The sequence below is a fragment of the Epinephelus moara genome, chromosome 11 (genome assembly GCF_006386435.1).
Source record: "Epinephelus moara isolate mb chromosome 11, YSFRI_EMoa_1.0, whole genome shotgun sequence".
Taxonomy (NCBI): Eukaryota; Metazoa; Chordata; class Actinopteri; order Perciformes; family Serranidae; genus Epinephelus; species Epinephelus moara.
The window spans coordinates 21,465,728-21,493,413 of NC_065516.1; the positions used below are offsets into that span (position 1 = coordinate 21,465,728).

The 27,686-nt window shown below is 41.1% G+C and overlaps 1 protein-coding gene across 20 annotated transcripts in view; it reads right to left on the minus strand.

Annotated features, from left to right (window-relative positions):
- eya1 (EYA transcriptional coactivator and phosphatase 1) overlaps nucleotides 1–27,686 on the minus strand; it is a 69,150-nt gene that overhangs the window by 35,340 nt on the left and 6,124 nt on the right. For 15 of the 20 annotated variants that reach the window (XM_050057087.1, XM_050057085.1, XM_050057082.1 and 12 more), the window contains exons 3-4: nucleotides 7,879–8,177; nucleotides 365–492 (exon numbers count right to left, since the gene is read on the minus strand). In XM_050057087.1, the coding sequence (XP_049913044.1) occupies nucleotides 365–488 (124 nt within the window). In that variant the 5' untranslated portion in view covers nucleotides 489–492; nucleotides 7,879–8,177. Of the gene's footprint in view, nucleotides 1–364; nucleotides 493–2,137; nucleotides 2,413–7,878; nucleotides 8,248–27,686 lie in introns of those variants that run through there. The other 5 variants (XM_050057076.1, XM_050057068.1, XM_050057069.1 and 2 more) reach the window with 3 other exon arrangements.

A 27,686-nucleotide genomic window follows, 5' to 3' on the forward strand; every position in this document is an offset into this window, starting at 1 on the left:
GAGACCTCATGCAAAACGCTGTCATTTCCATGCTGTGGGCTTTGAATAATTACATGGCTACTTAAATAAACAGCTAATAGTCGCTGGAAAACAACTACTGGTCGCACTGGATTGTTGAAGCTACAAGTGCAGCAAATATAAAGTGCATTTTCTCAATTGTTTTACAGCTGTTTAATATCATATTACTGCACCCCCAAAAAAACTAGTGACTAAATATTTCAATATAAACACTTGCATGAAGCTACACTGAATTACTGAAATGCTACAATACAGCTTCTGTCACCATTATCAGCCCTTTAAAAATTTTTAAAATAGCATGCAAGACTGAGAGAGCAGCTAAAGAGCAACAGCGCCGCACACATACCTTCAGTGCCATTGGGTGTCATGGAATTGTTATTGATGTGGGAGTTGTCGAGGTTGGGACCATTAGGAGATTCACTGCTTCCACTTACTCGGCTGTGAGGACTGGCTAGATCCTGCATTTCCATAGACCTGACGAGACACACACGCACATGCACACGCCAAAATCAAATTACACATATCACTCTGGTTTCAGGGAAGACACGCAGCTCTGGTACACAATGCAGTGTGCACAATATGCTAAATCCTGTAGTGTGGATTTAGATGAATAAAATGGTGGTAATATTACAGAGTAAAAAAAAAAAAGTGTGGTTAAAAATATACATTTTAAATATATAATTCACAGCAATTTTGAATGTGATATTTTCTACTGAATTTCAAATGGAAAAAAATTAATATATGACAATGAAAGAAAATACAAGGCAGAATGCAACACACACACACACACACACACACACACACACACACACACACACACACACACACACACATATGCACAAAGAAAAACAGAGCGGAGCTATGAAATGAATAGTAAACATTTTGACAAGGCAGTTTCTGATTGCCCTCATTACAACAATCTCACTGCAAGTCACCGTTTTACATCAAGTGCACACAAAGTGTTTACTGTCAATTTACTCTGATGTGTCTTTAAGCAAAAATGGCCTTAAGTGTATATCGTTTTGTGTGGTATCGAAGACTGTTAACAGATGTTTGCTGGTTTGAGGCGATGGTTAATGTGCCTGTTAAAAGTGCAGCACTCTGCCTGATTGTACGAGCCCATGCCTCAGTGATGGGCAGATGAGAAGCTCATGAGGCATGTGTTTGCTCTGGCAAGCTCCTTAATTGTTTCTGTGTTTATACAAAAGACCACGCCACTGAAAACATTATTCTATCTTCTCATTTGTGCGCTCAAAGGATTTGATAGTGTATGGAGCATGGAGGCAGAAGAGAAGGCACGAGTGATTTGAAAAGTACGGCCACAAACTCCAGAGCCCATTTGTCTCTGCCACCGCTCCCATCGCAATAGTGAGCTAATGAAATTAGGACAAAATGTTTTGTACATTATACTGCCATTTCCAATTATATCCCGGGGTTCTGGGTATCTCTGCTATCGATAAACATTGGCCTTTTACACAAGGCCACAGAGATAAATGCTGAAGAAACTCTGAGCAGTCTGAGTGCTATCAGATGGCACGAAGAAACCAGAATTACGAGATAAAAAGATTAAATTATGATATGCATTTACTCTATTTAAGATGATATTATAATGTTATGATATTATGATACTTTGCAGTATAGCTTGGCAAATGTAGTCCTTTCTTGTGGTTCCAGTCTAATTTAATTACTAACGGGAAAAATATATTTTATACCAAAAAGACTGAGATACAAGCAAAAATCAGAAATAATAAAAAAAAGTCTTTTTCACACATGCTACAAAAACAGAAGCTGCATTGTCCTTTTCCCAGATGTGTATTCATTTACGTCTCCCCTAAAAATAAAAGCACACAGAGGTACAAATACGAGCACATTCAGGATCGTGCAGAATAAACTAACCCCACATTTCACACTCACTACTTAATCCTGTTTTCTCCTCCTCTGCCCAAACTTTTTTCTCATTAGCTCATGGCTAAAAAGCCTCCACTATCTCAAATCAGACAGCACAGTAGGCTGAGGGAAGCTGACAGTTGTTTAGCACAGTGTCTAAGTCAATCTCTGATGCCACGCACAGAGCTGCATGTCTCTGATGCTGCTGGCACTGGCTCAACTGTGCTCTTACCTGGACCTAGATGGCTTTGAGTCCTCACAAACCACACTCCCTTTCTTTACTCTGCCTCCACCTGCCCCGGCAGAAACAATGTCACTCCTTGTTATTGCAGCTCGATGTCACAGTCCAGAGCCATCCATGACACAAAAAGGCTTGTCTGAGAAAACATTATTGTTATTCTGGAGCAGAATGGGAAGAGAGGGCTCGCGGGGGGAACAGAGGCGCACATTGTCTCTCTCCGAGCCGCAGCCCTACTCCGCTGTTGTTTCCTCCTCCAGGTCCTCCCTCCTCCCTGAGCGAGGGGAGCACAGCCAAATGACGGAAAGGTGATTCATCATTGGTCTACGACAGCTGCAAACTGGATTAGCCCTCCCCCAATCAACATGCAAAGCGGCTTAGCCAAGGTAAGCAGGAAGGAGTGGAGGTGGGGGGGTGGGTTGTGGGGGTGAAGGAGTGAAGGTAGGCAGAGGGGTGAGGGGTTGGGGGAGAGCAGGGGCTGAGGGACAGCAGAGGGGTGGGAGAGCCTGCCCGCTTTCCTGCTTGAGGTAGCCTGCTGCTGGAAGGAAGATGGGACTTGTTGAGTGGAGGCAAGTCAAGCGTGACACCCCTAGCATCTTCAGCAGATCTTTCATCTGCAATTGACACTATCTGAAATTTATCAGCACTCCCCCTCCCGGCATACTGACAGGTCCTAATGACCGTCAGGGCAGCTTCCCGCGGGCCTGCCCCAGCCTGGGGCCATGGCACAGCACAGAAACACACAACTTCCTAACTTCACAGCCAATTCACAATGGACAGAGAGGCAGGAGAAAAATATATACACTCACACAGACATTATATAAATCTTTGCTTTCTCTGTGGCAACACAAAAACTTGTGTCTTTTTTTATGTCTTTTTTCTTCAGCACACAGAGAAACATAACTCATGCCTGTATGTCTGCATGCATGCGTACACACACACTTATGCACGGGGCACTTCAGAGGCCCCCAGATCAGTGCTGCAAATACACACACACACGCGCGCGCGCGCGCACACACACACACACACACACACACACACACACACACACACACACACACATACACGCAGGGGCACTTTAGAGGCCCCCAGATCAGTGGTGCATCTCAGACAATGAAGGAGACTGGAAACAAGAACACGGAGAGCATATGGAGCCACATATGTTTCCTATGACGCTACGAATGCCTCTATTACTCTCCTTTAGCTGACAGTTACATTTTGCTGTCCACTCCCGCTCTGCTCGTCTCTCTCCCAACATCAAGCACAGCCATATACTTGCATGGCTATAACACTATATTAGACCTGACTCCGGCCCACCATGGGAATACAGGGTCCAAAAAAGGTCAAAGGTATTCAACTGGTCAGGGAAAACGGCATATAAAGCCTTTTTCTGAAAAATCCTAGCATGATTTTTTTAATGGCTGACTGTTTACATGAGCCAGGGTAACCTGAGCTACATGGTCTTAAGGTTTTTGTTTTTTTTTCAACAGGCTTTGCTCTTCACACCAAGGCAAAGCCTTCATGAATACCCTTCCAGCTTTACAATTTGCCCACTCTCCCTCTGCTGATGGTACAGCCATCTTAGCAAAAAATAACCATTATATTTCTCATTTTAGAAGCTACGGACAACAGCAGTGCCTCCTCCTGGCTTTTCCCAACACTAAAATATGCAGAGGGGATGTAAAAATATCAATGGAAAAGAAAGTCTACGGAAGTAAAAGCCATAAAGACGAAAGAGAAACACATTTTGCCACAGCACATTAACAGCGATCACAGAGTTGGGGGAAGTTGTGGAGAGAGTGTGTTGTGGTGGAGAGATGTGGTATAGTGTGTGTGAGTGTGTGTGTGTGTGTGGTGGCTGGTTTCTCTGTTCAGCAGTGCAAGCCAATGAAGCCATTACCATGCTGGTGTCTCAGCCATTGCCAGCAGGTGAAACTGGCCAGGTGAAGAGAGAAAGAGAGAGGGGGGGAGTGAGGAAGATGGGGAGAGGGGGAAGGGATTTAAAAGCACAAGTCTTTCTTCTGCGCCGCTAAATATTTATTGTAAAAAAAAAACGGGCTGCATTCAGCATCTTTGATGTGCTTCTTAGTTCAACCTGAACTGCCAGGTCTTTGAAGCTAACAAGAACAAAGCCAGGCTAGATGAAGCGCTGGAAGTGTCATCAAGAGCGAAAGAAAAAAAAAGAGGAAGAAGTGCCACAACACGCTTCACTCACGGTTGTTTGCTGGCCCTTTGTTTCGCTTTACTTATTTCAAGACCTGCGTTTCCAAAGGTAAACATAGCCACAGCCAAGCTTTTAGCATAGATCATCTCAGCATGCAGGCTGTCTGACCCGGCACAAATCGCTTCTTCACCTTTGCTACATATACCGTCCATATATATATATCCAGCAAACAGTTACTGATGTGTTGTATAGACAGCAAACTTTTAACATATATGTTAAAAGGTAGTTTCACATATTAAAGTTTACTGCTGCAAATAAAAACAGCCAGTGAAACAGAAATATGAGCGAACATGCTTTGTTTATTTCTTCTGTCCTGTGTCATCCTCACTAGATATTAATTCTATAGGGCACAGACCATAGCTCTTTGAATTTTACAGTCTATGTAAGCCATGTGTTGTGAGTTACAACTTTTGAAAAACAATGCTTTAATCAAAATCTAACTTTAAAACAACTAATCCCCACTTAAGCTGGTCAGCTGAATCCACATGGTGGCCCAGGAAAAATAAATCCACTCTCAAAGAATGTAGATGCAGACAACAATTGGACACAGATGTGAGTGGAATTAGGCACAGTTTACAAAATGCTACACTTCACTTGTGTCTCTATACGTGGCCGAAAAAATGACGGCTGCCAACAAATGCAACATTAAATGGCTTGGTGTTTTTTCATCCTCGAAAGTAAAGCATTTTAGAGGAGACAGGCGTTGCATATTTTTAATTAAATGGGTGGACATTTGAAACTAGATGGTGGTGTCATTTTGCACAATAAGGGCATTTTCTGAAAGATGTTTTTAGCTTAATAAAACAGCACTAGAACACTAAATAAAATAAATTAAAAAATCAAAATATATTTATATAAAAAAAACCGAATGTTACTTTTTATTTTTTATATCCCACATACATTTATTTATACAGATGAGCTACACTGGTTGGTACACGAATAAGACTTACGGCGACAAATTATAAAAGCACATGGCTTTTCACACGTAATTTAAAATTGTGTACTCGTCTGTAATTAACAGCACAATTATTAACACATGTGCTGCGTGTCGATGTGCAATTTGTCTCTCTCATTTGGCTCAATCTGACATTGGTGCTCCAGCAATTCACTCAATAGCTACGTTAAATCTGTTAATACTGTGCTCTTCAACCTTCCAAATTATTTCCAGAAGGCCAGTTCAGCTTTGAGGGGCCATCAAACAAGATTTAAGGTGCACATTTTTATCACAACCTGCCTACCACCGTGACCACCGCAGAACGAGGGAGGCTTTACAACACAGAGATGAAAGGAAGTCCAGTGACGAATCTTAACGATTATATCACTTTTAATGCTCGTGGCTTGTTATTCAAATTCTCCAAAATCTACAGCAGTGATCTGCTATGCTGATAAAATTATTATCAGGTGAGGAAGAGGACAAAATTCTAAAATTGCTTTGTTCAAAGCTGCATTTTTTTTACAATTTTAAAGACGAAAAAAATGATGTAAAATCAGAGGCACGTTTGACTGTAGGCACATTTGCAGTGTGATCCCTTTAAATACAGTTTCTGCTCAGACTTTCAACTCATCTTCTTCCACACTGTAAACATATTGCCATTTACAAACAAACACACAAGTGGGTATTAGTGATTGTGGATCTGTAATGGTGATCATTTCCTGTCCTTTCAGCCCCATACTGCAGATGCAAACAGTGGCGTGTTAACAAAATAACACCCCACAGTATTTAGTAAACAGCCCCTGTCCACTAATCACCCAGTATGGGCTACTTAATAGGAGGTCCCTTATTTCCTTCGTCTTTCTCTCGCGCTCTCTCACCCCCTCTTCCTCAGTAATAGCTCTATCAGTGAGGCTGGATCAATTAGCCCTCTGTGTCTTTCACCATTTTCAATCTCCTCCCTGAGAGAAGAGGACAAGGGCTCGGCCGGCTAGACACATCTATACGGAAGGCATCAGGCCTTGGGCAAACAATGCCACCGTCACCGCCGACCACTCCTGCTTGTGCACACTGCTGCTACACATGCACGGAGCTCCGCAGCCAGGCAGAGAGACCCTGATCTGTCCCTGCGCAAAGCAAATACGCAGTGTAAACAGCCCCAAATCAGCCGGCTCATTATCTGTTAATTGGATAAATAAGGTTATTGTGTGAGTGAATGGTTGCAGCAGGCGATCACACACACTGTCATGTTTGTCTGCACGGAGCCGAGGCCACTCTGCAAGCAGCCTGGCTCACTTGCCTGTCCTAACCTCTCGGTTTCCTCTCTTTCATCTACAAACACACACCTTTCTAAACACCAAAAAGGGCAGGCGTTTGAAAATGACAGGAATTAGAGGAGGAAAAAGGAAAGAGGGGAGGAAAAAAAAAGCACAATTTGAGAGAGATGAAATGCCCTTCACACACACAATAATTCCCTGACTTGTGATGTAAGCCTGTGATCATACGCAGAACATTAAACCAGAACATCCTTCAATTAGAGAGGCTAGTGATTACAGCGGGTGAGTCATCTTTACTACACGCGAAACACTGGCGAGCGGAGGAGCAGCGCGGCCGGGAGTCGAGGCCTGTTGTCTCGGTCAGACGCTGGGAGCCTCTCAGGTCTCCCTGAGCATTCCTGGCCTCAGCAGATGGCATTAGATGTCAACTGCTTTAACTGTGTTGGTTTTGTTTGTTCTGCCAGTCAAAAAGGGACTCCTGCAGGGAGCAGCGTGTTTTCATAGCCTGATCAAAAATGTAAACTGGGCCAAGCAGAAGAAGATCCCATATTTCAAATGAAAATGTGATACATGTGCAACTAGGATATTAGTTTCTCTTGCTAACAAAAATCTGTTTTTGCAGTTTAAATAAAAATGTGTGTGTGGAGAGAAAAATTGTAGATCATGATATTTAAGATGGAAATTTTTGGTGACAACATTTATAATTACGGACAATTTGGATGTTACATTTATAAAACTATTGGACGTACTATATGTACTATAAATACAGAACATATAAAATTGTTTAGCAGTGATCAAACACACTGTAATATACTGTGAATTGCTATTTAAACAGTATCATATTACAATTTGTGTTGACTTCTTTACCAGGATGTGACTTGCATTTGCTTTCACTTAAATTAAAACTAAACATCCAGCAAGAAGAATTTAATTATTTATTTATTTTAGCTATTTATCTCTAATCATCAGCGACTTACATTACGTTCCTCTTTGCTTGATATTATTATCAATATTAAAACATTTTTAGTAGCTCTACAATATTCCAGTTCTTACAATAATAAAGACATAGGTGCTAATTTAAACCATGAAAATTAATGACAAGCTAATTGCAAAAATTAAATGGCTACTCCTACCGCTCTGTTAATATGAACGCCTTAATTGAGAATTAAATCTTGAATTAAACGCTGATGCAAATGTGCCAAATAAACAAGATATTTCCACACACACACACAAATCAGACAAGGTAAGACAAGACAGTAAACGCACATATCACACATCACGTACAAATTAAAGTCATACTCACTACAATTATGGTTGAATCCTTGTGTGTTTATCCCTTCTTATATCTTCTTATTTAAAAAAAAAAAAACCTTCTACAGAGAGATCGTTCAGTCCAGCAGCACGGACAGCAAACTTTTTTGCTGACTTCTTCAGGTGCTGGTAGAATCTGTAGCACAATAAATGTAAACTACAAGACTACTTTTTTCTTTTTCATTTTAGGTGTTGGAACCCATGGAGCCCCGCGCGGTATCTCAGGAGACCCCGGTCCTGGTGAGAAAGAGAGTTGTCCGATTACTGCTTCAGGCAGTGACTAGTGAGTGTCTGAGGAAGAGGGAAAAAAAGAGAGGGAGTGAGAGAGTGAGGGAAAGGGAGGAGGGAGGGTGAATGAGGGAGGGAGAGGGAGGCTGCTGCCGTTTGAAAAAGCAGAAAAGTTGCTCGGTGCTCTCTCACAGGAAGACTTTGGGTCTGGAGGAGGCACGGGGGAGTTGTGCCTCACACCAGCTCCCCATATGTCATTCACTCACAGCTTTAAGCAATAGAGCCCTCTCCAGATTGTATCAGTGGAGACTAAGACAATGAAATGGCAGATCTCTCCACCGGCCTGCCTGTCCACTGGAACACCAGGCTCCGCTCACACACCCCAAGGGCCCACACTTTTCCTCTCCCCCCTTTTCTCTCTTGTTTTTGTTATGCTCTCTCTTTTTTTTTTCACCACAAACCACATTTTTTTGCTCTCACTTGTGAGTCTTAGGTCGCTGCTGGATTTCTCTTTGTCATAGAGGGACTTCAGAGGGTAAACAAGGGTTTAGGTCATTAGCTTAGGTGATGGGAAGCCGGAGGTTTAACAGAGGGGGCCGAGCGGCTCGGCTCTGTCCGTCTCCACAGCAGTCTAGTGGAAGTCTTCCGTCAACACATACACACCGCGTCTGTGTGCAAGGTAATGACTGCCTTCTGTCTGCTCCAGGTTATTATTTCAACTGTGCGAAGCTGCTACACAAGGCCACGCTGCTACTGATGAGCTCAAACTGGTGATTTATTCAAGCTGGTGATGAGGCTTGTACAACTTTTGCTTCAATATGTCATGCCATTTGTTTTTCTAAGAGTATCAGATCTGTGTAATGAACGGTGGAGAGGTCAGTGGACCATCTGAAATTTGTTTAATTTCCACAGAATAAAACTGTTGGTGAAATACTGACTGTAATACTGAAAAATGATTACCGAGAAAGAGGAAATCATACATTTACAATGGTAAAGAGGTGGTGAGAGAAGAAGAACACCCACGGCTGGAAGAATAGTACACTGTGTTAGCGGTTGGCTCGCTTGTGTGTCACTGTTACTAGTCTGTGGGTGATGATAAAAATAAGAAAACGGTGATGTGTGTCACTGAAAGGGCACACTCAAACCTCCTTTGTTAATCATATGGCATGTTTCAATTAAAAAAGGACTGATACATTAGTCAGTTTCTAGAGTTCACAACCCTCACTGAAAGCAGGTCAACACAAACCAACCTCTGTAGCAGCAGTCAACAAGGAGCTGACAGAAATAGACTCAAGCTGCACTGCTCCTGATTTAAATACACTGCAGTAATGATGTGTGGACGACGTGCTACCCTCTTTTCCTCCAAACCAACTGCCCACAGGTAAATCCGCAGGCTCACGTTTCAGTATCGAAGCATGAAATATATTGCACATTGAGCAGGTTCCTGATAACTCGATTGACTAATAGATGCTCGGGGACTCTCAAGTAACTATTTCTAATAGTGGAGGGGTACACATGCCAATTGAGTTACTGCATTTACTCTGTCGCTCTCTATTTCAATAAGCAGCTGTACAAAATTAGTTTGAGATGTAATTTTGCAAGTGAGTTATTTTCAAATTGCACAGTGTAATTATCCGGAGTTGTTTACGTCTCGACGACTAAACTCAGATTTTCTTCGTACTGTCCTGCATGCAGTGCGGTGTGGTATGTTTTGAATCAAGGCTCCAATCAACCTCGCAGTTTTACTGGTGATGTTTGGTGATTGCTATTTTCATGTTGAGTGGTATTAAATGGAAGGCCGTTGAATGCAAACAATCTCATGTAAAATGTAGGTTAAACTTTGGATTGATGAAACTTCGAATGATGCTTAACCTTCTGATGAAAAATACTCACATACATAAAATATTACAGCATAAAAGGAACTAACACATATTCAACACAATAATTTTTCAGCAACTATATAAACTTATCCTAATAGACAGTTTTACGTGTGCCAAATGGAAGCTTAACAAAAGATGCACTGATACTGTCCGACTGACATCAGCGCTAAAACGTCACTTGCCAAAAACTATATCAAGGAAGAAATTTGAGAAGTGAGCTAAGATTAAATGTGAAGCCGTTCTTTATTAAGGATTATCTTGATGGGACTCAATGGTCCTCATGTGGGGTTGCAGGGATGCCTGCCTGCAATTTAGAGTGAAGAGAGATCTGCACTGTCCTCCGCTGCCAACAGGTTATCCACTCAGCTTCTTGCACACATGAAAATAGACTCACTTCCAAATGGCTGATTCCGTCTTCGAGATAAGGAACGGAGGGTTAATGTACATCTAACTGGAATCCTAGTGCTTGGAAAGTTTTAGATCCTGAAGCTGCGGTGGGTTTTTCCTCCGTCGCTCCACAAAGGGGAACATCTCAGTAAAGTGAGTTTGCTTATCTTGACAAAGAATACATAAACAGTGTGAAAGGTGCAGGAGCGGTGTGACAAGGGATCAAATGGTGCGGATGAAACAAAATGCTAACACCCTAGTGACACAGTTGCAATATTTTCATATGCATATGCTGCAAATTTGTTTGGGTAGAGCTACTACGGTGTTTATACAATGTCACACATTGGGGGGATCAAGTTCCTTTTTTGACACAAGTCTCAGCAGAGTATTACACTCCGAACCTTCCCCCAAGAAGGGAAATCTGAACTTGGGATAACTCTGGATGAAATAACAGTTTTTATATATTTATACAGGCATTACTAGGTGAAGTGTTCACCTATTGACTAAGGAGAAAACAGAAAAAACCCTTAACTACACAAACCTCCCACCCGCCAGCCTTGCCCCTGACACAAGTGGGACATTAAGTTTGCTGGATGGCAATTTGTCAAAGAGCTCTGTAAGTGCTAGGTACTGGATATTCCTGAGTTATTCAATGTGCATAGTTTCCTGTTGAAAATAACCGAGCCGCACAGAGTGACATATCCTTGGTAAAGCAAAGCAGCACTGATGACCAAGGGAAATTCAAGATCATTTTCAATACTCTTCCATTCCTCCTCTGTTCCCCCTGCTTGTGTTTTCATGTGAAACTTAAAAGGCGACTTGCATAGCAACAATGACAGCTAACGCAACTCAAGCAAAAACAAAACGCAACCAACATAATTTTGAGGCTCAGAAAACATGTTACCTTGAGTTTAAGATGTCTTTCTGCATGCAGCATTCAAGTATAAACAATATAACATTAACCCATCTATCTACCAGGCTTTCATTAAACTCGAAAGAAAAACTTTGATGATGACAAGTTGCTACCACAAAAAAGATCTTGACATCGCAGACAGATAATTTTGAAGTCCCTCAAGGTAAATTAGTAGCAAGTCGAGTGCTTTCAAGTGGTGAATGAAAGTTTCGAGTGAAGCCAGAATTCCTTATAAACAAACATCAGGTTGGCCCGCCTTACCGAGGAGCAGTGATAAAAGTAAACACAGCATACCTCAACATGAAAATACATTGGAGTTTTCCTCCACAAAAAGCTAGGAACAAAGGAAATGGTTAACCTCAGCGGACGTCACAAGCTTAAATTAACAGAGTGACCTTATTGTTGTCGCCATCTTGGTTCCAAACAAAAAAAGAAAGAACATGCTTTGAAACTAAATAAAATACCCATTTGAAATATAAAAAGCAAACAAGAATTTACAAAAGTCATTCCTACAGTTTGTTGTGTTGAAGATCCCAGTGCATGCTAAGTGGTATTTGATTAAAGAACACTCAGCGGACACATTTATCCGCGCATATACCATGAGAGACAAGCTGTACTTTATGACCGGCGAGGCACACCTGGAGAAAGTCTATGAGGACCCCGAAAATCCTCAGACAGACACTTTATTGCTCTCCAATGGCCCCAAAAAAGCCAAACAAGCACACTTTAGAGACCTATTACTCAGAATGAGACATCACTATGGCTGGAAGTATCACCGCGGGCATTACGCTTAAAATATATAGCCTGTTAAAAGATAAAGAGAATAATAAGAGTAAATTCAGCTTAAAAAGTCACATAAATAAGGTTCGGTATATTTTGAGATATATATGTCTTCCAAAAATATCTGAATTTTAGTTTTAATATGTGATTTAAGATGTGTGCATTTGTGTGGGGGCAGACGTAATTTAATAAATGAAAGGCCTCTCCTCGAGATAGTTCAGGATCCAAACACACTGTGGAAAAACGTCCTACATTTTTACACCTAGTATAAAAAGTTGTCCACAAGGTTTGCAGTTTTTGAGGGAGCTGCGATTGATGTCATCATCTAAACACTAAAGTAACAGTTGCTTTTTTAGTCACCAGTGTGGCTTTGTGAGGGGATGACTAAAAGTTTTTCACTAAACAAGATCTGAGCTGCACTTATTTTGCATCATTGTGCTGTTTTATCCAGTAAAAACATTTTTCTGACAGGCCATATGGACTTTGTACAAATTCCTCTGACATGCCTTTGTGATTTAAAATCGTCCACAAGCCAGTGATCTAAGACCAAATATCTGCGATAAAATACTATCAAATACACATTCTTAAATTTGCCTGATTTAGAAAGGAGGGAAGTATTTTGTTTCTCTCGTTTTCTTCTTATGTTGAGCAGCATTTGTCTGGCCTCAGGAGTGTGTAATCTAATTGAATGTTGGATGGACGGATTTTAAACCGAACAACAAAGCTTTCACATTGTACGGCTCACTTATTCTACATAAATGCTCTCCTAACCTTTGCCATAAATACACTGAATACAGTGTTAGATGAAGCTTCATTTCACTGGTGCAGTTTGATACTAAAAATGTTTGCAGTCTGGGAAAGGAGATAAGATACAAACCAAAAAAAGCGACCATAAATATAGGTTCGCTGGATACAACATATACAGTATATTTTTTCCTGTTCTTTCTTCTCAACGCTGCCCTACAATTTGCATACAAACAGAGAAAACATTTATATTGACAATCAGTTGATTCCAGTAACTTGAAACAAGTCATCGTCTGACTTTATTCCCAAGTTTCACGGTTGAAGTTAAGTTCAGTGGAAATACAACTGCTGAGGAAACACGTTGAGCAGATATCAGTGATTGTTATAAATACAGTAGGTGGTATGAGGGCAGTAAGAGGTGGGTGTGACTTTCTGGTAGTAATCTGGCATTTGGGTTTAAAGACAGAGCCTCATCAGCAGCACCACTAAATCTAAGTCAGCTGCACCCTAAAATACCAATATGTTTGGTAATAAATTTTCAGCACCCCTCTAATGGCAGCATTTGTCAGGGCAGCCCCAACTGTCTGGGACTGCTCCTGACTTGCGCAACCCGGGCGGCCAGAAATGTGGCACTCCCCGTCTCCTCCACAGCTGCCTGCCCAGTTGGGCCCAGGTCAGCAGAGAGCTGGGGGCCGGGGCGCTCGTCAGCAGGCTTGCAGTGGGTCTGGCCCAAGAGGAAGGAGGGGCTGGTCATCAGTGGGAACTTATGTTCACCACGCCACACAACTCCCAGTGGGTTAGAGTACAAAATGCAGAGGTTATGGACGTAACTTCTGCCTTGCAACCCCACCCCCCTCAGGCTGACTCCCTGTTTCTGTACCCCCCTGAGTCACTCACCAAACCCCCACTAGCCCAGCCACTGTGACATTTGTGAAGCCAGGAGTCCACATAACAAAAACACATTAGGCAAATGTCTGGGGTCAAACGTCTGTTTGAATTGGCCAGATGAAAGCCACTTAGATTGGGTCTGTGCCATTCTGCTTAGAGACTAAGTACAGTTACAAAAGAGGCAGTGCTGTGCGAGCCAGTGGTTTGTCTCACTGACAGAATATGCTTCCACATTCAAGTTCTGGTGCTGTGTGTGCCAAAGGACGATACAAGAGCTTGGACAAGGCTATTTAAGCCTGGGGTATTACCAATCAGCCATCTATCCTACATAAATAAAACAGAAATACTACAGACCGGAAAATAACTTATATTTAACCTACATCCACATTTGTTCTCTGAGAGGCAAGTGCAAGCGAACACAGCGGGGGTATTTGCAGTGATGAATGGGCATTCCCATCGGACACCAGTTTTCAGTAATTTTAAACTCCTGGACAGACTTAACAGCTGGGCTTATCTGTCCGCCCGGCCTCCTTCTGCATGTGCACTTAAAAAAGCCGAAGCTCGGATTATCTAGGCACCAAATGTCACTCGTTTTATAGAACAGCAGGAAACATGCTGAGCTGCACAATTTTTCACAGCCTTGAGGACAGTGTGAACTATTAGCGGCTTGCTGAACCAGTGGGTGCCTCCAATCATGTCAGAGGGACCTGAGGCATGACAAGAAGTTCCAAAATAACCAATGGGGTAATCGCAGTTTAAGACTATGCGAGGAGAGTGCTGACGTATATGCTAATACCTTACCCCAAAGTACCTCTTGGTGACTTCTGTGCATGTGTCTGGTACATGTCGCTGCAGTCATCGTGAGTAAGGGAGACAGCCTTTCATTTAGTGTTTTTACTAGAGCACTACTGCTACACTATCAATAACCAATGAACAGGAAGAGCTGTCCAGGCTACTTTACAAATGAAAAAACAAAGACTACATCATTTAAGTGAGGAGACCACTAACAGTGGGTTATAAACCAGGAGGAAATAGCAAATATAACAGTAGTTCATTGAAAGGAAACATCAATTCTCTCTGTCCAATCCTGTCTTACTGTAATACTCATCCACTTTCTTGAGACTTTGCCGCCTCTTAATGCAGTTCATTTGGACAAACATATCATTGTGAAAGACATCAATAGAGCTGACCGGACTGAATGATATGCCAACTTTCCATGTTTGTTTCCTCTTGATGTGTTTGGAACAGCAGTGGCCCTGCTAAAAGGTGACTTCCTCTATGAGGAAATGGAATTTGCAATGCACTCCTTGCAGCACACTCTCCCTTTGTACTTGCGTGAAAATGTGTTGTATCTCATTGAGCTGCTTACAAGTGATTTGAGGAAAAACAGTCTCATTTTTTACAGTCTTTTTGTATCAGTCACCCACATAATGGTGTACAGTATTTCACTGTTTCAGTACAAGACTTTCTGCTAGAGATACTGCCCCAAACTAAGAATTTTCCTAGTCGAACAATAGTCGTCATTTAGGGCCATTAGCCGACTAGTCACCCGCATGTTTACGATATTATTTAATTATTAAATGATATATTTTGGGCGGGGCAACACAATGGTTTGAGTTGAAGGTGTTAGAAAGAATAGTATCAGTAACATTGTTAACACTGTGCTACATTACAGAGAAATACAAAACCGTACTAATGAACCTTCATTAATATAGGCCTATATTTTATCTACAAGTGCACGTCACACACTGAGCGAGCCGCCTGTTAATGACGCTGTCGGCAAAGCAGTAATGATTGTGCTAAGTGGCTAATGGGCATGTAGCTACTTCCATGTTTCAGATGATACGTCATGTTTGAAGTCGACCAATGAAGATGAGTTTACATATCACCTTGGGTTCATCCTTCACCTTCTCAAAATGATCCCACACTTTGGATTTCCTGCTTGACATGTTATTAACTAGCCCGTGGCCACTTCCTGTGTCTGTCCTTTCAAATTAAATTCCCACATGGTCCACTCATATAGGTTTTGATTTATTTTGACAAGGCGCAGCTCCTAGAAGAGTTTCACCTTTTTTTTCTGCCACAAAGCGACCAACGAAATCTTGCCAACTAGTGACCTCACTGTCCTAACAGATAACACAATAGTTTTATAATAACAGGCTAATACATGGTTTTCTTGGTGATCTTAAACAATTTCGCTAAAATGTAATTATTGTTTTAGTTAAAAAAAGAGATTATCAACAATAAAAGCAAATTGTGAGAGACAAAAACATCACATGACCTCCACCAGGCAGGACACTGACAAGTCAAACCAATCACCAGAATGACTGTTGGCATTGTACATTTCTGCAAATCACAGATATGTACCATTTGTACGTTATTATATAGCAGATATTTACATTTCAACAACGATGTAGTTGACGTGGTTTTGTTTAGGCACAAAAACTACTTGGGTATGGGCAGAAAAAGATCATAATTTGGCTTAAAATACCTGGTTTGCTGGCATAATTATGGCTGGAAATGTCGTTGATGTCTCGCTGAAAAACAACTGGTTTTGTTGTTTGCTAGTCTGGAACAATGGTCTGCAGCTTGGCAACCATTTCACCTTGTTTTTACATCATCCACCATCTCCCCCACCTCCTGATGACAAAGGCAGCTTATATATATGTAATCAGAATTACGTCACTTAAACAAGGTTGATATGATACGTATGAAATGTACAAATGTAATGTATCCATGATTTACAGAAATGTAAAAACAATTGCATTCCCTCCATAAATTACTCCCCTGACAAGAGTTTTACCTTTAAACTTTTCATCTTCTTCCACTGTAGATCGGATGTGTTGCAAAGCAGCATTACTGGAATCTAAGAGTGCTCGTGAAGAAGACTGTACAGTAAAAGGCTCATTTCAAGGGGGGATGTAACAAACGGACTAAGGTAGGTGAATAACCACAACAATGGTGTTAGGAGTGAGCTTGACGCTGGAAAATGTATTGACAGGTTAGATTTACGTGCATTAAAAAGCTTTAAAGACAAGAATGATTGATTGTTAGTTAAGTTAATGTATCTAGTCCATAAACTAAATGGATTCCTATTGATATCTCACCTCTTTTAAAAGTCCATCTCATTCCATCTATTGTCTAGCCTCTTTAAGTCTTCTCTGTGGACTCAATGTTTCTTACTGTATCCACGTTTGGTTATCATAAAGCAATACTGTTTTACTCTGTCTTTTTAGTTTCTTTTATTCAACAAATACTACTCTGTCTTGAACTAAACCTTGAAAATGTTTTAGGAACAATAAGACTAAAGGCAACTGTGGAACAGAGATATTACAATATGCCGAGTGTATAAGGATAGTGAATAGGACTTAAGGTTACAGACAGATTTTGAAATCAGAGTTAAGTTTGATGCAGCTGCCAAATGCCTTAAGGGATATCTTGTCTTGAACTCTGTACTTGACACCTTTGATAATTAATACGCCTTTTCAACCCTGTGAATCAGAGATAAATTATCACTTTAATATGGAGGGTTCCCTCTGATTAACCTTTTGCTAAAGACGCACACAGCGAGGGGAGACGTGATGAACTGCCAAGGACCTCTGATGATGAACACGTGAATCATCAATACCAGCAGCTCCGCAAGTCTTTGCTGAAAACACAAACGAAACCACAACAAAGAAATTCCGGCCATCCGGGGCATTGCCTCTGACTCCAAAATAAACATTACGTTTTGTTACCAGGATCCGCTACTGCACTGAGGGGGAAAAGCAGACAGTGGGAAAACAAGGGAGAAGAGTGTGAAGCCTTCTTCCTCTTGACTTTGTGACTCAATTGCCGAGGCCCCAGGTGTTTTTTGTTCTCAAAACATCCAGTCAACTCTCTAGTTGACTTTCAGTCTATCAAAAAGCACCAGACCAACTTCTCTCTTCTAAATGAATGAATAAAACTGTTGGTAACGCTTTCTGTGCCTTCTCGTACCAGCTAGATAGACCTATAAATAGCTCAGCAGCCTGCCATGGAAACAAACAACCGCCTAGCCTCGGATCAGTTACAGGAGTAGCAACTTTTTATAGGTCACAAAAACTTCCAGTTGCCTAGGAAACAATGTGGAAGAATAGTGCACTTTTGGACGCAGAACAGGTAATACTGGTCAGGGCAATTAGAGGGCCCATTTTGTTGAATGGGAGTTATCAGAGAGCTGGCTTGGGGTAATTGAGGGGTTTGCTCATTCACTGGCCGCGGACTGTTCTGCTCACGCTGCACCTGGGCCAAGGCACCTTGAACAACTCACAATGGAAAGAAATGCCTGTTTGTTTTCTGTGAGCCAGGGGAAGTATCTGGTGGAAAGCTGTCAAAGGACGGGACTGCTGGTTTAACAAAAGGCCACTATCTGAATATTGATTTTCATTTGGGCTTGGGTAATATTGTTAATTCTGTAGCCAAGCTTAAGTGGAAAGCAATAGATCTGTTTGACTACAATTGTGTCCAGAGTGCTGAGCTCAGAACGTGTCGCCTTTCTGCATGTAACAAAACAACCATTTATCTTCATCTATTGCTCTGTGTCTGATTTAGATTATCTGCGTGTATCACAAGCTTTAATTAGATGCATCCAATACCATTCCTTCCCGATACCGGATCCGATACTTGAACTTATGAATCAGCCGATACGGATTACCGATCCAATACTGCTGCGTTAAAAAATAAAAATAACAGCTGTGCACTACTACACCTGTAAGGATGTGAAATGATTGCTAATGTTGAATAGTTTTGCAACCATTTGTAAAACTTTGAAAAGCTCTCTAGGCTACTGTAGTTTAAAACAGTGGTGCCCAACTCGTGGGTCGTGGGTCCACTCTAAATCGCCCACAAGTGACTCGCGAATGTCTCAAGTTGGAAAAAATACACTTTATTTTCAAGTAAAGTGAATTTCCAGCACAGGATTTTTATTTAGAAGTGCTGCTTCCTGCTGTAGCATGAGTGAATAACGGACAGATACTTAACAGAGACAGCAAACTAGCTCCACAACAACCCCAAAACGCAAGTATGATGCGGAATATATTAAAGGAGCTATATGTAAGAAATCTAAAGCAAATAGTCGTAAAATCATCCTAATATGTCACAGAGACTAAGGAATAATGTTCATATAACATACTGATCTCACCGACAACAATAGTACAGCCAGAATATTTGCATTTAAAAAAAATTTTTGCGGTCTGCAAATCAAGTTTATGTTTTGAATTTGTGTTTTGGCCTGTTGCGCCACCCACCGCCGTCTACCAGTCACACAGTCAGTAGAGTCTCAGCATCAGTTACAGTTACGACTGAGCTACAATGGCTGACGGTGCGACTAAACCCAAACGACCTCGTTATGATTCCCAAAAACACCAAGACAAAACTCGAGGCAAAATGAGGGTCTATACAGGAGAAGCTTTTGAATGGTGGAGACGGTTGAAAGCGGAGAAGAATTTGAAATCGGATGTCGAAGTGGCTACTCTTCTCCTCGACAGGTAAGCTTTAGCCAAAGTTGGCTAACTAGCATCATAGCTAGATGGGGATGGACATTTCGAATACTTTCAACTGTTACTCATTTTCAATCATACATTGTAGCACATATGCAGGTGGGTCATCGACCCGACTGATTTTTTTGAGAAACAAACGTTAGCAGCACGGCAAGCAGCCAGCTCCTCCTCCGCTGTATTCCGGCAGCAGCGTTAGCAGCAGAGAAGCCGGACTTGCTAGAACTGTCGGCTGGAAAACCGAAGATCAAGGACGTGGCGATGCAGCCCTGCCACGGCAGCCGCCCGTGGGCAAACAAATCACCCCCAATTTCCACCAGATGCGTGTTGGTTGCGTCTGCGCTCCGGCACGGCAGCGGAGCCGATAGGATTCAATTCTAGTCAATGTGTGTGTTTCCACCTGCTGTGGCTGTGCTGCGTCTCGGCTCCGTCTCAGCTGCAGCAATCCAGAGCCCACCGCAACAGATACGCAGGACTTTTTTGCAGGTGTTAGATCACCGGACGCCGGAGCACAACGCAGCAATTCAGAACAGAGCAGCATCCTCAAATCTGTAGGGGAGGGGGGGCGGACGGACACGACTCGCGGCAGTATTTTGAATTTCAGTGCAGTAACCATTTTGGCTACATTCTTACATACAGCGCCTTTAAGTTGTGTGGACCATGAACTAACGACTGAGGAAAAATGCAGATCCCGTGGCTGGACCAGTTGGGAACCACTGGTTTAAAACATCTTAAAAATAAACTTCCTTGACGCTTAGGCTGGATGGGCGGCTTGGTTTGCGACACACTTCTTCTTCACGGCTCTAAAACAGTAGCTGTGTGTGGTTCCATAGCACAACTTGCCTAGAGCAGCGAGGAAGAATTGAATACCGGGAAAACTTTGACTTTATCTGGGTGTGAAACTACTTTTAAGTTTATTAATAAATTACACAATGTCTGATCAGTGCATAGACCTGACCCAGCAGTTTAGGCAGTATCAGAGACATTTCCAATATTTGTATCGGTATCCAACTAACTCTAGCTTTGATATTTTGTTTTTCAGAAATCAAGAAGCTTCCAACTGTCATTATATTGTTTCTCTCCAAGCCTCTTTTGTTTCCACGCTGCATTTGTTGTGGATACCTGACTACAACTCCACCACATCTGGATTAAAGTCTTCCTGTAACTGTTACTAAAATCCCAACCAACATTCACAGTTGTGACTCTCAGTGGCAGCCTGGCCCATCCATTGCATGATGACTATGCAATTTACAAAATTACAAGCTAGCTGAAACCCTGCCCTAAAGAAGCCCCAGACTCTGCCTGAATTATTAATCAACTATTGATGAAGGCCTGATAAATGCACTCGGCTCACCGTCCCAATGACATTCTTGCCTCCTGCCCTGGGCCACTTCTCTGCCTGCCTATATGTTTCTGTCAGATGATACAAAAGTTTGGAAGATGTGAAATATCCTCATTTAAATCACAAAAGGTAATTGTTTTCAACAATGTATCGGCTTACATATCTCGACTGCACTGCTATCTCTCTTGCCCGGGAACTCAAATAAGCACACTTGCACGCCAGCTAATTACAGTTTCACACTGTGTGACAGTCGACAATCTTCCCCTATTCTGCTGGCCAGCCACCAAAGTCTTCTAATCTGCTCACACGAGGGGAATCAGCGTGCCAACCTGATGGAGGTATACAAACAGTAGTGGAGAATTACAGGCTGAATTTTGATTACTTCTCTGCCTTTAGGTATTAATATAATATCTATGAATCTTTAAAAAACTGAGGACAAAATTATTGAAGAATGCCAAAACTGTGACATGCTCTTTTTCCACATAGCGGACAAGTCTTCTAAGAAAACTAAATCATGACTGTACACACCAGGGAATGCATTATACCACACGTTTTATAGTGATGCTAATTTAATGAAATAATTCACATTATCAACCGACAGTAAGCACTTCAGCCGCCCCTCTGACTGACCTCTGGGCCTGGTCGTCCATATCTCCAGCACCATCACCTCTAGCAGCTGCGGAGCACTTAATAAATTGCACCTTTAACAAAAGGAAAAGGTGATGAATTGAAAAATGTTTAGCCCTTTCATGCATTATTAATGCCGCCTCTCCCTCAAATCGGCCGCTGATAAATAATTAAAATTAATCTCATTATGGGAGTTTTCATTATAGGATAATTTAATTAAATGAAAGCCCAAGGACCTCTGAGGGCCTGGAGCCACAAGGGCCCCATGCCCTACTCCTCTAATGGGTCGAGGACAGCAGAGTGCACTGGTAATGCACAGGAGCCCATACATTATTTAATGGATCCCACTAAGTAAGGACAGATCAATGATAACCTGTCATCTCATCAATGTGTTGAAAGCATTCCAGAGCCCACTGCACGGCAAATCCCAAAACTGAAATAGAAAAATATCAGCACGCACGTACGGAAAGCCCATACACACACATTTACTGTACGCCGAGCAATGTCACTGACTGTCACTCGAGGATGCAGCTATGAATATTCTTTGTTTGTGCATATTGAAATGCAATACCAAGCCGAGGATGCCTGTGCAATTTACTGATGGGAAAGCAGCGGAGGGCTGCGGGTTGGAGGATGAAGGGAAAAGAGTAAGACTTGACGTCTGTTGCCTGCATTACAGTTCAGGTCAAACGTGCTTCAGTGCAAATGGTGAAGGGTACAAGGTGTACATCTGATACCAAACAATAAATGATATCAGAGTCAAATGGGAGCCATTAAAGGCCTTCTTAGTGAATGAGAGGAGGGGCTGAAGAGGAAGAGGGTATCTGGGTTTGTCTTGTCTCCAGGAGCACTTAAGCACTCTAATTATCACACAGCAGTGAAGATGCACACATCGAGACGTCTTCAGCTACCTTTCCACCACACATGGATCGAGTTCTCAGCCATCCACACAAGCATCAAAATAAATAGCAGCATAAAGTTTTTAATACAATAATAAATAAGACGTATATACCAATGATCGATGACAGTCTATCATCGATTATTATCTAGTTAATAAAACTCTCAAAAGCTTTAACATGCCACATAATGTGTTATTACTCTGACTTTATTGTTATTGCCAGACTACAAATTAAATGAATGCAATTATTATGCTTAAAAAACATTGTGGGAAGCATGTGATAATAAAGACCATATGTGACAGACTCACGTTAGAATCTCTCATTATGTATATGCACATCAGGCCTCCATTTCAAAGAGGAAATCTTTAACATAAACATTAGCATTTTGTGAAAACAACTGAGTAATTAGTTTAGGGCATAATAAGCTGGGGTAGGCACACAATGAAAGAAAGCATTCTGCCTTTAAAATGAATAAAAATTGATTGTGTCCCAATAAAAAACGAATTGGCGGAGTGTTAACTGGATTCCACATAAACGTCTGTAGCAGTCCCTGGCCGCTTTATTGTGTGCTAATGCAATAGAGAACACTTAGCAATAAATGCTCCTCTCTGATGAGCTCACAGAGGCTTTCCAAGATGGCCTGATGAAATTGTAAAAATTAGATTTGAGCTAGCTGCTAATGACTCCTAAAACAAAGGAAAATCTCTAAATAGAATTAGCCTGCCCTCTTCTTCTCTAAATACATCATATGTAAATTACTGTCATTCGGAGAAATATGCTTGCCTGGAAGGTAAAGCCTTCATTAGAGATCTCAGTAGGTTTGGGACTCGAACAAGAACTCCTCCAGGACATTTAAAAAGTTTGAGCACAGAGAGAGGAGGTAAAGGTATTGTTCAGTCAAGGCAGCAGATCAGAGATATGACTAACAAATCTATTTTACATTATTTTAGTCAAACCAGATGGATTTTGTTCCAAATCTGAGGGCACAGATGTTCTGGGAAACAAATACTAAATATGTAAAAATGTTATGGTTGTTGTAATCCATATTTGCATTTAATTTAAAATCCAATTATGCTCAATATGTTTTAGCCAAGTCACTGTACATTTCTCTAAAAATAGCTTTCCATTTGTGGAGGCGGCAGCACACAAAACAGTGTGTCAGTGAGAGGTATCAAATACTAGGGGTTGGGGGGGAAAAACCGATACAGCATAGTATCGCAATATTTTTCTGTGGCAAGTATCGATTTTTTAAAATAATAAAATTATTATTATTACAAATACAAATTAAACTTTAGGTATCCTACTATAATAATATAATAAATTTTTCGAGTCCACTAGGTACATTTTGCTGCAAAAAAATGAGATGAAACAAATGAAAACTTTATCTTATTAGATAAAACAGATGTTGACAGAGTACATAAAACAGTTGAAAACATAATTTACAGTTGAAAAAAGGTAATAAATTTGCAATATATCGCGATAAATTTTAACGCAATACTCAGCATATCGTAACATATTTACAATTTGCAATAATATTGTATTGTGACTGACGTATCGTGATAATATTATATCATATAGTATCGTGGACCCTCTGGTGACTCAGACAGTTAATTAAATGAATAAAAGTCTGAATAAAATAAGTGCATATAATTTTTATTTCAAGCTTTTTTCAATTTTATTTAATTCAACTTTTATTTAACTAAGAATTGTCACAAACTGATTCAAAATCTCTTTTACAAGGAAGTCCTGGCCAAGAAAGCAGCATGAGGAGTTTCACATAAAAGAACAGACTAAAAACACAGGGCCTTCTGTTTAGTATTAGTAAATGCATTAACATGTAATTTCCACAATTACTTAATTAAGTTAATGCCTCATCTAATCATTAAATACTTAATGACTAACCAGGAATTAGATGTTGAATAGGTACAATCTTATAATTCAAACATCCTGAGTCGTCAGAAATATATTAGCATTAAACAATACAATTCAGTAGATGGAAACACGTGTACTTTATACATCAGTCTAACTCTGTAAATCAGATTCCTCCAAGATAAATGATGCAATTTTGTCAACTCAAGCCTCAGAAGTGTTTACACAATTCCTACCACCAATTATTGGCCATTCTAGAGGCGTCCACTTAACCACTCCACGACCATTCACACCACCCTCCACTGTTTGCACAAGTCAAGAAAAACAGACATATATGACAACTTTGCAGGAATTACGCACCAATTAAACAGGATAAGTCGTGTTTGCAGGAGCTGCTCAACTGTTTCCTAACACAAACAGAAGGCCTGCCAGTTGCCTAGCTTCAGGACACAGCCCTTGTGTGTTCCTACCAGGTAGGTAATTCACTTATCTGGGCATTGTTCTCTGTTCATCCCTGTTGAATCACACGGCTTTGCCATGAGATTTGCCCAGCTTTGGGTAAAACCTCCACCAAATATAAGCACAGACCTCACAGGACTTCCCAAAATACAACCATGCAGAATGTTTAGCAACTTTAAATGCCAATAGCTTAAAGAAATGCACTCTTTGCACCATGCATCGCTACACAGCTACACGCTAATTGCCTGTCAGCTGTGTTTTGTATTAATTGTGAGTGAAAGCAGATTATTGGTGGATTCATTCTGCACCCAGAATGTTTGTTGGACACATGTCTGCAGGAGTCGGCTGGAGTTGAGACTGCGCCTGCTTGGTAGTGGAGTTTGAGTGTTTTCTGAGGGTCTGACAGGAGGATCACATATGGAGCAACAGCCAGACTGCAGCTGTGGGGTATTTCCACTGTCCATAAGCACCTACCTATTAATGGGCTTAAAGAAACTCATAATAACTCAAATCTGCCAAACTGTTTCTGCACATTCTCTTGCATGCAACAATTACTCATCAAACCAAAGGCAAGCAGATATTCTATATTGTATTTCCTGTCTCCCTTGCTTCCATGCACAGTCGTTAAAAACAGCTATAGATGGAGGCAGAAATTTTGCACCACATTCCCAAACTTTTGTAGTGAATATATACAAAATATTTTTATCAAATGTCAAAAATAAGTCAATTTATGATGCGTACTGTAGGTGTCAACACTTGATGCATCGACATAGTTAATCAGGCCTGATGTTCTTAAAGGAGTCGAGCAGCGGATTACAGTAATTGAAAGTCCATACTGCGACAAAAATAACTGTTCTCACACAGGGGCTAGACCCACTGGTGCCTTTTGCTGTCTGTTGGCGAGAACTAAATATATTTTCTGCATTCTGAATGGCATTCCGCTCGAACGCATACGTGCCAGTAGTTAACAGTGTATGAGAATAAATAGCTTTCTCAGCCAGGCCTTGAGACCTGTCAAAGATGGGTGCATATGTGTGTGATTTGTTTGTTTGCTGAATTATATAGAGGCAGGTCTTAAGAAGTGTTCTCTTCATTTTTATCAGTTTACATTAGTCAGATAAACTCTCGCTCATACATATTGACAGAGTAATAACACGTCTGGCAGAGCAGCAGGGCCTAATTTCTAAGGATCTTAACACTGAGCCAGAATTATGTCACTCTGACCACCTGTTCCTCTGGAGAAAAAAAAAAAAAAAAAACGTCACCGGCCTTAAGTATATCCGGCACGCATCCAAAATGTGAACTTCTGAACCGGAGTGCTTACTTTCTCATTTGTGTAGAAGCAGGAGGCGGCGGCGTGTAGCAACAGCCACTCTAATTTCGTGGCAGTAGAGGAAGGGTTTACATAAGGGATGTGCTGTTCTGTGCCTGTCACTCAACCTGCCTTTGATGGGCAAACGCAAGATTGAGGCTGATGCTGTTTCGTGTCACCTAAAGGCTAATGAGAGATTAAACATCAGTAGCAGAAACGCTAAATATTGTTCCAGTAGTCCGGCAAGGAGTTCACACTTGCGTCTGTGGAAATAACCCAGAGAACATTTCCTTACTGGGTGAATGGAAACATCACTCATAATTAGGAGCTTAATTGAGCATTTTCTTTCTTGTGTTATTTAAAGCATCTGAACAAAATGACCTGTGATAATTCTCCCAATCAATGCTCACTTACACGATCTATCAAAAATAGAAAATGCAATCATCTACAGAAAGACAGGCTTCATTTATTAATAATTGCCCGTGCATTAGTTTCGACAGAGGGTCACGGAAATAATAGCTGAGCTCAACAAAACTAATCCTTTCTCTGTCAAGGGAAAAAACAAAATGTTCTGCTGCTTACACCGTCTGTCCTCAAGACCGAGCTGCATTGCAGGTGTAGCGCGAGTATACGGCGTATTTCTTTTGGATTGGAGCTCCAAAATAGCTGTGCAAGCATTGCTGGACCACACACAGCTGTTAGTGGTGTGGTGCTGCTTACATCATTGGAGTTTATGCCAATTAGCCTTTCTCCCTATTTGCAGGGTGTTTGTCATGAATGAATGACACATGTAAAAATAGCCTCCACGGCTGTGTGGCAGGGGCTCGCTCTGACTTGTAATATAAGAGTAAACAGAGGATATGAATAACAATAGAATACTGGTATCAGTTCATTAAACTTTCATGTGATTAAAAAGCTTTTTTTTAATATAAAAAATACTTTAAATTTGGTGTATGATCACAAATAAAAATAAGAAGCTGAGTGAAAAACCACTGCACAGGACATGCTCCTGAAACCAGCCCAGCAGTGGTCCGTCATGGGGGAGCAGGGCGACCACCATGCTGTGGTGGCCTTGATGAAATCAGCTCGCACTAAAGCCTATGTGCTGACAGTGGGGATAATGGTGGTCAGAGTTATTCCAGAGGTCGCGCCGCTCAGCCCAGCGGCTGACCTGTACAAGAGGCTGATAAGCCACAGAGACAGAGAGCCAGTCTCCACACTGTAAACTACAGAGAAACCTGAAGTAATGTTTCAATCTGTGGGCGACACGACAGAGACAGAGACAGGCAGAGAGACAGGCAGAAGAGGGCACTGTTTTTCTTCACTGTTACACACAGTGCAGTTCAATGATGGAAATATAGTCTATATAAAAGTATTGATGGTACTGAAATGCACTTAGAGGTTTTATGTGTGTAAAATTCTATATAAAAAGAGGATAATCTAGCATGTGGACTGTTATTACAATGCAGGTTATTATCCTTTAATTACCAAGTAAATTGACACATCTCATTTTAGTAAAGAGACAAATCTCTCTAAAACATAAATAAAAACCCACTGCAATTATTTGCAGATCCTTTTTGACATACAGTGGTAGAAAAAGGGATTCAACACATACATTTTTTTCATTAAATATATTTCCAATGCAGCTATTCACATGAAATTTAGCCAAGACATTGGAAATAACTCAATAGAACTACACAGAAAAAAAAGAAAAGAAATTCTAACATTTTAAACCATATAAATTAGGTGCAATACAGTGGAATAGCACAGAAAAAGAGTGTTAAACATGCAAACTGGAATTTATTTAATACTTGGAGATACTTCAAGACACTTCCTGTTTGAAGAAACTAATCTTTCACAGTGTTCAGATGGGATTTTGGCCCATTCTTTGATACAGACAGCCTTACAATATTGAAGATTTTGTGAATTTTGTGAATCTTTAGAAAAAAATGTCAC